Genomic DNA, 13,009 nt, shown 5'->3' with positions numbered 1-13,009 from the left:
TCTTACGATCTTAACGATATGTACGTTCAAACTTTCGCCAGGTATCTGGCTTCATAGCCAAACGCGGAAACTATGGATACAACTTTCTCTGTGCTCATGCATTATCATAATTCATATACGCGCCACTAGAAATCCCTGCATTTGCATGTTTCTGTTAGCTGATACATCCTGACAAAATACACCATATTACTGGCATGATAATGTGCCTGGACCTTGTAGGCTAAACTGCCAAGAAAAAATCCATAACTCACCCAAATGGTTGCCCAATCAGGCAGGCTACAAGCAGTTATTTTGAATGACATAGGCTATTCACTGCAGTTTGACTTAAACAATAATACCATTCTTCATTACATTGTTGTTGTTGCCTAGGTATGATACATTTCTTGTCCCTAAACTGAAACAATACGCATTCTTCAAGTGAAGGTATTTTAAGGCGTCAGCATGCTTAGCAGTCGAAACAGTTCGGTAGAGTATGTGCATTATATTATGACAAAGGTTTTTGACTTCGGTGAGGTTTTTTTTCATGTGTTTAGGCAAACTAAATTTTTTATGGAGGCAAGCCGAAGTTCGGAGCTGAAGTCTACGCCCCTTCGTCGGTGATTGGTCAACAGTAGGGATTCTTTAATAAAGTATTTGTCATTCAACGAGACGACTCCTCATTTTCATAGAAAAATACTGTACCAAACATCTTAGTCAGATGTAAAATTGTGTGACTAAGATCTCTAAGGCACAAATGTCGAAATTAATGACAGATTTTTGGAGTTCTCTTAGATTCATTCTGACTACTTTAAGGAAGCATATACTGGCTATGCCGTCTCAAATTGACAAACGGTACAGTCGTGGTCAAAAGTTTTGAGAATGACACAAATACTAATTTAGCTGGTTAACCATGCTGGTTAAGTGTGCCTTGAATTCTAAATAAATCACTGACACTGTCACCAGCAAAGCACCCCCACACCTCCTCCTCCATACTTCACGGTGGGAACCACACATACGGAGATCATCCGTTCACCTACTCTGCATCTCACAAAGACAGCAGTTGGAACCAAAAATCTCATCAGACCAAAAGGACAGATTTCCACCGGTCTAATGTCCATTGGTCGTGTTTCTTGGCCCAAGCAAGTCTTCTTCTTATTGGTGTCCTTTAGTAGTGGTTTCTTTGCAGCAATTCGACCATGAAGGCCTGATTCATGCAGTCTCCTCTGAACAGTTGATGTTGAGATGTGTCTGTTACTTGAACTCTGTTTAGCATTTATTTGGGCTGCAATTTCTGAGGCTGGTAACTCTAATGAACTTATCCTCTGCAGCAGAGGTAACTCTGGGTCTTCCTTTCCTGTGGCGGTCCTCATGAGAGCCAGTTTCATCATAGCGCTTGATGGTTTTTGTGACTGCACTTGAAGAAACGTTCAAAGTTCTTGAAATTTTCCGTATTGACTGACCTTCATTTCTTAATGTAATGATGGACTGTCATTTCTCTTTGCTTATTTGAGCTGTTCTTGCCATAATATGGACTTGGTCTTTTACCAAATAGGGCTATCTTCTGTATACCACACTTACCTTGTCACAACACAACTGATTGGCTCAAACGCATTAAGAAGGAAATACATTCCACAAATTAACTTTTAACAAGGCACACCTGTTAATTGAAATGGATTCCAGGTGACTACCTCATGAAGCTGGTTGAGAGAATGCCAAGCGTGTGCAAAGCTGTCATCAAGGCAAAGGGCGCTACTTTGAAGAATCACAAATATAAAATATAATTTGATGTGTTAAACACTTTTTTGGTTACTACATGATTCCATATGTGTTATTTCATAGTTTTGATGTCTACAATGTAGAAAATAGTAAAAATAAAGAAAAACCCCAGACTGAGTGCGGGAGGTAGCTTAGTGGTTAAGAGTGTTGTGTTAGTAACCGAAAGGTTGCTGGTTCTAATCCCTGAGCCGACTAGGTGAAAAATCTGTCGATGTGCCCTTGAGCAAGGCACTTAACCCTAATTGCTCCTGTAAATTGCTCTGGATAAGAGCGTCTGCTAAATGACTAAAATGTAGTAAAAATAAAGAAAAACCCTGGACTGAGTAGGTGTGTCCAAACTTTTCACTGGTACTGGATATATATTTTTTTGCTAAACACGTGGGTCTCAAAACAGGTGGGGCTCTGCACCTGCCCTGAATGATGTGTCGACACTGAAGGGGAGGAAATTAAGAGGCATAAAAAAACAATGCACATGATTCAGATAATATAAAAGCTTTTAAAGTTTTCACTGTGGAAAATATATTGTAGCCTAACAAGCTACTAAACCAGTGTCTATTACATTGGTTAATTATATTTTGGCTACTGTATCATCCAAAATAATGCATATAAACTGCATTTGATTATTATTATTTTTTTTAACAGATTGAATTGATACTCCTTTTATTTGTGATTCCAGATCAGTTTTTCGCACAGACGTAGCTCTTGTTAAGCGGGCATGGTACAGCTTTAAGAGAAGGGTGTTCCTCCCGGGCTCAGATACGAAAGAGGAAATACAAGCAACAGTCAGAAAAAGTATGAACGCGTATCCCTCGGTTTCAACTGCCAAAGTTAGCTGTATCGTAAAAATTCATGAAAACAACAATTAGCTTTTTGATCTTAATTCAAGGTTAGGTTTAAAATCACATTGTAAGAAGATAATTGTAGAAATAGGCGGGGTTTGTGGCTGTAGTGACGACCATATCCCTCCCTCCACAGACCCAGACCCCGAGTTGTCGTTGACCGTAGTAGCCAGCGTCCAAACCAGGCTGCCACAAGCCGAAAACATCGCCACACCCGGGCAGCAGTAGTTTTGAGCATGGCTAGTTCAGCTGTGACCGGTGTCGTACCACGTAAGTTATTAACTTATTTACTTCGCGTTTAGGGACAGACTCTCGCATCCGTCTCCTGAAATCAATGCGGACTCAGTAAGCTTGTGATTTGACACGTTAATTTCCCTGCAACTTCCACCATCAGATTAAGATCCATGTGTATGTGCCAGTGGCTACTTTAAATGAATTCATAGTCGAGGTTTCTGTTTAGAAATGTAACCACGTTATATAAAAGGTGGACACTACACGACTTTCAAAATCCTAAAATCGCTGAGCCTCCTAAATTAAACGACTGTTTTTCCGGTCGTTTCTTTGTGGCACAAACGGTGGTCACGCACTACAATATTCTTCACTTGGGCGTGAGGATGGTTGATACCGTGCAGTCTCCCGAAAACAACGTGATTTTAGATTTAACGTAGTTACTAGCTGTGGCTCAAAGCAGCCTCACAAACGTAACGTCAGACATTCACGCATACCATACAGTTGTAACATTTTTGAATTGAATAACATTGCTTGTCAATTTAAGAGCTGTAACGATTTGAAGCTTTGGTTAAAAGCAGGTACAAACGCATGCTAGTAGTCAATCGCTCCTGCTCGAGAGTACACATTACATTTTTACATTTTTAGTCATTTAGCAGACGCTCTTATCCAGAGCGACTTACAGTTATTTAATTTATTTTTTATTTTTTTATTTTTAATGTTTTATTTTTTTTCATACTGGCCCCCCGTGGGAATCGAACCCACAACCCTGGCGTTGCAAACGCCATGCTCTACCAACTGAGCTACATCCCTGCTGGCCATTGCAACAGAATAGCCTTACATCAACCTGGTATTGGATAGCCTACAGCGGGGATTACACAACCCTCTTCCTGGACATCTACCGTCCTGTGGGTTTTCAGTCCAACCCTAATTTAACACACCTGATTCTACTTATTAGCTGCTCAACAAGACCTTAACTAGCTGAATCAGATATGCTAAATTAGGGGATCCCTGGATTTTCGTCTACTATGTTACGTCTAGTCTGAGACCATCCTCCCTACAGTGACACAAAGTTTCAGCACCAGAGTGGATACTGTTGCCGACAGCCATGTTGTTTTTGAATTTCCTGTGAGGCGCATTGCATGGATCTAGCCTAGCTCTGTGTTTCTGTTGTCACCTTTGTGCAGAACGTAAAACTGCACCTATAACATGCCTATCCTGACCTATGGATCCCTTTCATCTAAATTTGTACTGCCATAATTGGTAAGGTGGTATGGGCAGTACAGAGTGGAAACCTGTAGCCTACTGAATGAAGATGAGGCGTACACAGGCAGAATTACTTCTGCCCTCTGGGTAACGAATTACATTTCATTCCCAAACCGGTTTAAATGCATCATTTACAATGTCAAACGACAAGCATTCATTCCATGTGAGTGGAGGAGGCGGGAGTTATTATTATGTCATTGACATGCCAAGAAGAAGAAGTCCTCAAAACACGAGTTTAGTTTGTGCTTTGGCTCTGAACTTCAGGCCCTCCCTTTTAGATTTACAATAACATAGGATATGCCCTTTGAGGATGTTCTGCGTTGTCCCCCTTTTCATGACTAACCCATCTGTGTGACCATGCAGCTGTTGCCTGTCGCTCACGAAGGCCAAAACTTTAATCCTCAGCCTCGTTTGATTAAACACAAACATCCAACGCATGGTTTTAAAATAAGCACGGGAGCACGTGATTGTAAGACGTGCGTGTCCCTCTGTCCGTTCCTGCTGCTCTGTGTAGGCCTACAGGCGGAGGTAGAAGTGACTCAGACAGCAGCTGAGTCTTAATCCAAATGGGCATGACACTCAGAACTCTCTCCGTTTTTGTTTAGCAGTGTCTGGGACAGGGAGAGGGTTTGACATGCATGAAATTCAGGGAACTCTCTGGAAAATTAGGCACAAACTACATCTATAAGTAGATACTTTCCCTAATGTTATTTTGTGACATCAAACTAGCCTGATTTTAAATATTATGGACCATACTAATCCCAGATTCTGGTTCAGTGTTATAGCGGTGTCAATAAATTATTTGACTAGTTATAATCTTTGTCTAAAATGTAATACATATAACATGTAGTTGGACAGTCTACTGGGAACAGACAGGATAGATCTAGAAATAGATTTTTAGGAGGCAACCACATCCTCTCTTCTGTCCTTAGTGGAAACATTTTCACTGACGCATAGCAGGAAGCTCCCCTTAGCCTTCTAGGTTCTGTTGAACGGTAGACTTACCCAGAGACCTGGATTTACATACAGCTCTGGACCTACCAATAAAAGTAGTTCCACACACCTTCAGCATTTCTTGGAGTTACTGCTAAATGAATGCGGAGCACTGAACAATAATTACTCACCTGCTCCATTGTCCTTTTTGACATGAACCTTCTTTAGGAAGGGAACTTTCTGTGCCATTTTTGAGTTTTCCTTCCTCGCTTTAAGTAGCTGATGAACTGTGGTTAAAGTGTAGTCTGGTATTGTTTTATATTGTCACTGTTCCTTTAATGGCAAAACGGACACATCGATGATGATGACTATGGGTTCACTCAATGGCTGTTTTCTCGTAGAACATATTTTCAGACGTGTTTGTGTGATGCAATGTAGAGACCAGGGCTTATGATATTCAACCACTTTCAGGGGCTTCCATAGAGGAAATGCCTACTCCAACATATATATATATATATCTCTATCTATCTATCTATCAGTCAAAAGTTTGGACACCTACTCATTCCAGGGTTTTTATTTAATTTTTACTATTTTCTACATTGTAGAATAATAGTGAAGACATCAAAACTATGAAATAACACACATGGAATCATGTAGTAACCAAAAAAGTGTTAAATAAATCAAAATATATTTTGTTTTTGAGATTCTTCAAAGTAGCCACCCTTTGCCTTGACGACAGCTTTGCCCACTCTTGGCTGGTACTGTCTACACACACACACACACAGGGCCCACAATGAACCGTCGTAATATCCTCACATCTCCAATCATGTCGCATCACTGCAGTTACATGAATTCATTTTGCCGCTGTGTGCTTTTCGTGCAGATTATTTTACATGGCAATTGGCATCAGCGGTGTCCCGCCCCTCTATGGGGAGGCACAGCACAGCACAGCGGCAGGAAATCTAAAGAAAGTCAGATGAGACGCAGGCAATTTAGGATGTAATTAAATTCCTCTGATTGGCATTTAACGTGAATCACTGTAGATGACGTGTATGATCCACACAGAGATGGATGCTCTGGGACCTGCTGTTGTGGAGGTTAGATAAGGATAACATGTTAGATGGAGGTGAGATGTTATCATAAAATATATTTAAAAAAGAGATGAGGTGAAGAAGCCTCTTTAGACTATTGAGATGCACCCCTAAACTGTCCATTTCATTTAATATATATATATTTTGTGTAGTTTAATCCAATCATGTGTTTTTATATGTAAAAGATCTGCATCAGGATGATTGTGATGTTTTAAAGCGGCATTCTGCAGTTGAAACAATAACAAAGCGCCCTCCCCGCCCCTGTTTCGATAACAAGCTGGGGGATGGGGCAGGAGAAATGTAACCATTCTCAAATTCATTGACAGAGCTATGGATGCAAGGACTGACCATCCATAATATAAAAATTATAGTTTTAACTATGTTTTGAGCTATACAGTGTTTGTTTACATATATTTTGTTTACAAACATTGGAGTAAAATAGGCTCATATATATGATGCGGTACGACAGACACACACAGATAGATGGATAGTCTGTCTGTCTAATCTCACAAACACTCCATCTTTTGCCAGGTAATTGGGATGGATACACTGTAAGGTTCCTATGGGTCTTTTGGGGGCATGGAAAACATCCTGTCTTTCTAGGCATCCATTGGTCTGGCCAGAGTCCAGCCCAGATGCACAGGGCAGTTAGTGGAGCTCAGAGAGTAGATCACAGGGTGGTCAGTGGAGCTCAGAGAGTAGATCACAGGGTGGTCAGTGGAGCTCAGAGAGTAGATCACAGGGTGGTCAGTGGAGCTCAGAGAGTAGATCACAGGGTGGTCAGTGGAGCTCAGAGAGTAGATCACAGGGTGGTCAGTGGAGCTCAGAGAGTAGACCACAGGGTGGTCAGTGGAGCTCAGAGAGTAGACCACAGGGTGGTCAGTGGAGCTCAGAGAGTAGACCACAGGGTGGTCAGTGGAGCTCAGAGAGTAGACCACAGGGTGGTCAGTGGAGCTCAGAGAGTAGCCCACAGGGTGGTCAGTGGAGCTCAGAGAGTAGACCACAGGGTGGTCAGTGGAGCTCAGAGAGTAGATCACAGGGTGGTCAGTGGTGCTCAGAGAGTAGATCACAGGGTGGTCAGTGGAGCTCAGAGAGTAGACCACAGGGTGGTCAGTGGAGCTCGGAGAGTAGACCACAGGGTGGTCAGTGGAGCTCAGAGAGTAGATCACAGGGTGGTCAGTGGAGCTCAGAGAGTAGATCACAGGGTGGTCAGTGGAGCTCAGAGAGTAGACCACAGGGGTGGTCAGTGGAGCTCAGAGAGTAGATCACAGGGTGGTCAGTGGAGCTCAGAGAGTAGATCACAGGGTGGTCAGTGGAGCTCAGAGAGTAGACCACAGGGTGGTCAGTGGAGCTCAGAGAGTAGATCACAGGGTGGTCAGTGGAGCTCAGAGAGTAGATCACAGGGTGGTCAGTGGAGCTCAGAGAGTAGACCACAGGGTGGTCAGTGGAGCTCAGAGAGTAGACCACAGGGTGGTCAGTGGAGCTCAGAGAGTAGACCACAGGGTGGTCAGTGGAGCTCAGAGAGTAGATCACAGGGTGGTCAGTGGAGCTCAGAGAGTAGATCACAGGGTGGTCAGTGGAGCTCAGAGAGTAGACCACAGGGTGGTCAGTGGAGCTCAGAGAGTAGATCACAGGGTGGTCAGTGGAGCTCAGAGAGTAGATCACAGGGGTGGTCAGTGGAGCTCAGAGAGTAGATCACAGGGTGGTCAGTGGAGCTCAGAGAGTAGACCACAGGGTGGTCAGTGGAGCTCAGAGAGTAGACCACAGGGTGGTCAGTGGAGCTCAGAGAGTAGATCACAGGGTGGTCAGTGGAGCTCAGAGAGTAGATCACAGGGTGGTCAGTGGAGCTCAGAGAGTAGATCACAGGGTGGTCAGTGGAGCTCAGAGAGTAGACCACAGGGTGGTCAGTGGAGCTCAGAGAGTAGACCACAGGGTGGTCAGTGGAGCTCAGAGAGTAGATCACAGGGTGGTCAGTGGAGCTCAGAGAGTAGATCACAGGGTGGTCAGTGGAGCTCAGAGAGTAGATCACAGGGTGGTCAGTGGAGCTCAGAGAGTAGATCACAGGGTGGTCAGTGGAGCTCAGAGAGTAGACCACAGGGGTGGTCAGTGGAGCTCAGAGAGTAGATCACAGGGTGGTCAGTGGAGCTCAGAGAGTAGATCACAGGGTGGTCAGTGGAGCTCAGAGAGTAGACCACAGGGTGGTCAGTGGAGCTCAGAGAGTAGACCACAGGGTGGTCAGTGGAGCTCAGAGAGTAGACCACAGGGTGGTCAGTGGAGCTCAGAGAGTAGACCACAGGGTGGTCAGTGGAGCTCAGAGAGTAGACCACAGGGTGGTCAGTGGAGCTCAGAGAGTAGATCACAGGGTGGTCAGTGGAGCTCAGAGAGTAGATCACAGGGTGGTCAGTGGAGCTCAGAGAGTAGCCCACAGGGTGGTCAGTGGAGCTCAGAGAGTAGATCACAGGGTGGTCAGTGGAGCTCAGAGAGTAGACCACAGGGTGGTCAGTGGAGCTCAGAGAGTAGATCACAGGGTGGTCAGTGGAGCTCAGAGAGTAGATCACAGGGTGGTCAGTGGAGCTCAGAGAGTAGATCACAGGGTGGTCAGTGGAGCTCAGAGAGTAGATCACAGGGTGGTCAGTGGAGCTCAGAGAGTAGATCACAGTCAGATACATCATGCTCCAGAGGACGGGGACAATGGGGGAAGAAAGACAAAGGCAAACAGAAACACTGAGTGGTATGTTTGGACATAGTACGGTCACATGTAGACTCCATCGCAGAGCAGAACGCACACAGTCACTACGCACCATGTCACTCCCTCGCACACAGACGGATACACACAGGAGAAACACAATGACCCGATTGTCTGCTTCATGTGGCACTGGATGGAATGTCTCACGTGGGAAACATCAGGAGAAGACCTGTCTTAGTAGAGTACAGACACACAGTGTAACCTTTGACCCCCATACCTCTCCCTCCTGACCTATGAGCCAGAGTCAGTCAGGAATATGCGCGTCAGTGGGGTCTGAAATTATTGACACCCTTGATTTTAAGGGCGAGAGGGTTAGCATGTCTTTGGGGTATGATCTTTGACCCTCTTAACTTTCTCACTCATTATTATTCACGATTCATTCAGGATTATCCGTAGTCATGGTAGCATCCACATGGATGTAGAAGTGTTTAGAAACATTTTATAATAAAAGTGACTCCAAAATGACACCACATTATTTACCATTAATTTCTATTCGGCACAGAATTATCTGAAACACAACCATTGCGCACTAGGAATGTGGAAACCAAACAATCACCAGTTATTTCAGCTCTGTGAACATGGAAGGGGAACATGGAACCAGGCCAAAGGTTGTTAAGAGGGTGTAGGAGGGGACACCTTGTGGTTTTGGCCTCCAAACAGTCATAGAGGAAGTGGAAAGATTTACCCATACTAAAGAGACCTTGCGGTGTGTGTGTGTGTCACTCATTCCTGATGTTACAGGGATGGCCGGCCCCCTGTCCAATCTACAGCCCTTAGGGACCTGATAAACCAGCCTACCAACTGTCCAGATCAACACAGTCCTGCTCTCTGTCCATCTTGCAGATCTCTCTCTCTCTTTCCTCTCGCTCTCTGTCTCGCCCTCTCTTTCTGCTTCCCTCTTTCCCAGAGAGAGCATGTTGAGAGGGCAAAGAACGACAGAGCGAGAGACGGAGGGAGGGAGAGCTGGAAAGTTACCGGGATTACAGCCTCCTTGGAGTCAGCAGTCTCCCTGGTGACAATGACAGTCTGTCTCCCTCGCTCTCCTCTCTTGGCCATCAAAGGGCTGTCGGCGGACATGACAGTCCGCTACGCTGGGGAGAGAAATATGGGACCTCACTTTTATCCAGCGAGCGAGGAAACATGACGGCACTGTTCGACTTTCATTATCACCTGGGTGAACCGCTGAGTTCGGTTCAGACTAGCGCTTAAATCCTCCCATCTGCTGAGTCGTAGGAATATCTGGTGCCGCTCCGAGTATGAGTCAAATGTGATCTGTTGGCAGGGGGGACTAGGTAGTAAAGTGAATTGAATGATGACTAATGGAGTGTCTTGTGATTACCACACATGCATTATCCATCTGTTCAATGGTCTTGTTTTCCTATCTTCCTCTTCTTTCATCCCCCTTTACTCTCTCTCCTCCTCATCACCTCTCTCCTTATCCCCCCATCTCTTTCTATCCCCTCTTTCAATCTCTCTCCCTTCCATCTGCCTCCTCCCCCCTGTCTCCCTTTTTTCTAGCGGGTCAGACAGTGGGCGGAGGCAGCAGCAGTGGAGTAGACGAACAGGTGAAGCCAGAGTACATAGCCTTCGTTCTGGTGCCTGTCTTCTTCCTCCTGGGTCTCCTGGGGGTCCTGATCTGCCACGTCCTGAAGAGGAAGGGTTACCGCTGCACCACAGAGGCTGAGGATGAGGAGGAGGCGGCCCGGGCAGCGGAGGAGGAAAAGAAGGATCTGGAGATGTGCGCGGGTGAGGGGAAAGAAAAATGAAGATTATATTTTCTCATTAAGGGGTTCATATGTAACCCAACCCGGGTTGTGAGCTAACGGGTCACAACCCTCTGTACACAATAACACTCTTCACTCAAAGTCACCTGTGTTAACTGACGGGAAAGTTCTGTTCTCACCAGTTTGGTTCTCTATGCTATTGTTATGGTCATGAGTCATGACTTGCAAACTGGTTTCTTGGATAGGGAGTTATGCATTGAGACGGGTGCGTTTTTCGAAACCTCTCTACTGAAGGCCCAAGGTCTATTGAGAGAAACCTTGGTGAAGACTGTTAGGTTTAGGATTGGATGTTCCTTGTAAATACTTTCCCTACTAGAACATCATCTTATTGGTTAGTGTTTAAGATTTCCTGAGTGACCTAGGCAAGATACGGTATAGTGTTTAGATTTCCTGAGTGACCAAGGCAAGATACGGTATAGTGTTTAGATTTCCTGAGTGACCAAGGCAAGATACGGTATAGTGTTTAGATTTCCTGAGTGACCAAGGCAAGATACGGTATAGTGTTTAGATTTCCTGAGTGACCAAGGCAAGATACGGTATAGTGTTTAGATTTCCTGAGTGACCTAGGCAAGATACGGTATAGTGTTTAGATTTCCTGAGTGACCAAGGCAAGATACGGTATAGTGTTTAGATTTCCTGAGTGACCTAGGCAAGATACGGTATAGTGTTTAGATTTCCTGAGTGACCTAGGCAAGATACGGTATAGTGTTTAGATTTCCTGAGTGACCTAGGCAAGATACGGTATAGTGTTTAGATTTCCTGAGTGACCTAGGCAAGATACGGTATAGTGTTTAGATTTCCTGAGTGACCTAGGCAAGATACGGTATAGTGTTTAGATTTCCTGAGTGACCAAGGCAAGATACGGTATAGTGTTTATATTTCCTGAGTGACCTAGGCAAGATACGGTATAGTGTTTATATTTCCTGAGTGACCTAGGCAAGATACGGTATAGTGTTTAAGATTTCCTGAGTGACCAAGGCAAGATACGGTATAGTGTTTAGATTGTCTTTTAAGGATATGGAAGACGTCGCAATAGTTTCTCATCAATGTGAACGATTAGTTACCGGAGTGTAACTCCAGTTCTATGAGTGGAGCGGAGCCCCATAGGGGAGCTCTGCTCCTAGTGGTTTACCCTCTGCCCTAGGGCAGAACAGCCTGAAGCAAAATTATGCACACACCTACAGCCAATAGGAGTACAGGTGTCCCTATATAAGGAACCCCGTTCCCTCAATCTGCCTCCCGAGATATTATCTTCAGCGAGACTAGAGAGGGTCGGTAGGGCCTTAAGTCCTATGGGGCTCCGCTCCACTCATAGAACTGGAGTTACACTCCGGTAACTAATCGTTCTATATCGTGGAGCTCCGCCCCATAGGGGAGCTCTGCTCCTAGTGGTTTAAGGCGGAGCGAAACGCTCCAAAATGTACTCCCTGCCGAGCCTAACATTTCCCATTAAAAAATGAAAAAGGTCAAGCCCAGCAATGGCTGCAACCAATTCCCGCAGTACTGCGACTAAAAAACCCATCAGGGCGTCACAATATACCGCGTCATCGGTTATAGACCCGCCCCATCTAGCTCAATGACAATGTCAATGGCTATTGGGCAGATCAATAGAATATACGCCATGCCAGTCTGCATAGCAGATGGCCGTACCTCCGTATTCTATGACAACACTATTATCCACTAATGGAATGACATAAATGTCACTCTACATTATGTGTCCAATAGCCCGCCTTACTCACTCAATGGAACCCAGAGATTAGTAGGCAGGGACAAAATATACCAGTCATACTAAACTGAACCCTCAGATAGATGACCTCACATTCTGTCCATTCAATACATGTCTCTACATACTGACACTGTCAGCCAGGAGACATGCCACAGAATATGCTCTTCATCCAAAGCGGACCTGATAGAGATCAGTCTATCGTCCTGCTTCTCCCTCCTCTACCTCAAGATTCTCCTTCAGCTGTGCTGAATGCAATCGAGATTGGAGTTAAAGGCTTATCCTTAACATAAGTCTTCCTAACCAAAGCGGACCTGATTGGAACCTGCCCAAGGTCCCGCTTTGTCCTCTTCCTCTAGCCCAAGAGCGCCTTTCAGCTCTGCTGAAATTCGATCGGCCAAAAGAGTTAGAAAAACATGTCTTATAATATGTTACTTCTAATAAAAGCGGACTTATGAACATAGTCACAATCCTGCTTTCCTTCTCTATTCCGCTCATGGTCTCCCTTCAGCTACGCTGAGTACAGACCGAGCCAAAGAGTTAGAAGACATATCCAACAGATAGAAACGGATAAAAGGAGACGGTGTCGACCATGACGCTGCTCTACAAATATCCTCTACCTCTGTTCCTCTGAAGAGGGCGGT

General features: G+C 45.0%; 1 protein-coding gene across 4 annotated transcripts in view; it reads left to right on the top strand.

Moving 5' to 3' along the window:
- The first annotated feature begins 2,475 nt into the window (after positions 1-2,475).
- The window catches only part of rell1 (RELT like 1), a 44,989-nt gene continuing 34,455 nt past the window's right edge, over positions 2,476-13,009 (top strand). For 2 of the 4 annotated variants that reach the window (XM_045211099.1, XM_045211098.1), the window contains exons 1-2: positions 2,529-2,864; positions 10,377-10,604. In XM_045211099.1, the coding sequence (XP_045067034.1) occupies positions 2,831-2,864; positions 10,377-10,604 (262 nt within the window). In that variant the 5' untranslated portion in view covers positions 2,529-2,830. Of the gene's footprint in view, positions 2,865-10,376; positions 10,605-13,009 lie in introns of all 4 variants that reach the window. The other 2 variants (XM_045211101.1, XM_045211100.1) reach the window with 2 other exon arrangements.

The sequence above is a fragment of the Coregonus clupeaformis genome, chromosome 35, assembly GCF_020615455.1.
Source record: "Coregonus clupeaformis isolate EN_2021a chromosome 35, ASM2061545v1, whole genome shotgun sequence".
In the NCBI taxonomy this organism is placed as follows: Eukaryota; Metazoa; Chordata; class Actinopteri; order Salmoniformes; family Salmonidae; genus Coregonus; species Coregonus clupeaformis.
This window is presented reverse-complemented; position numbering and strand designations above follow the sequence as displayed.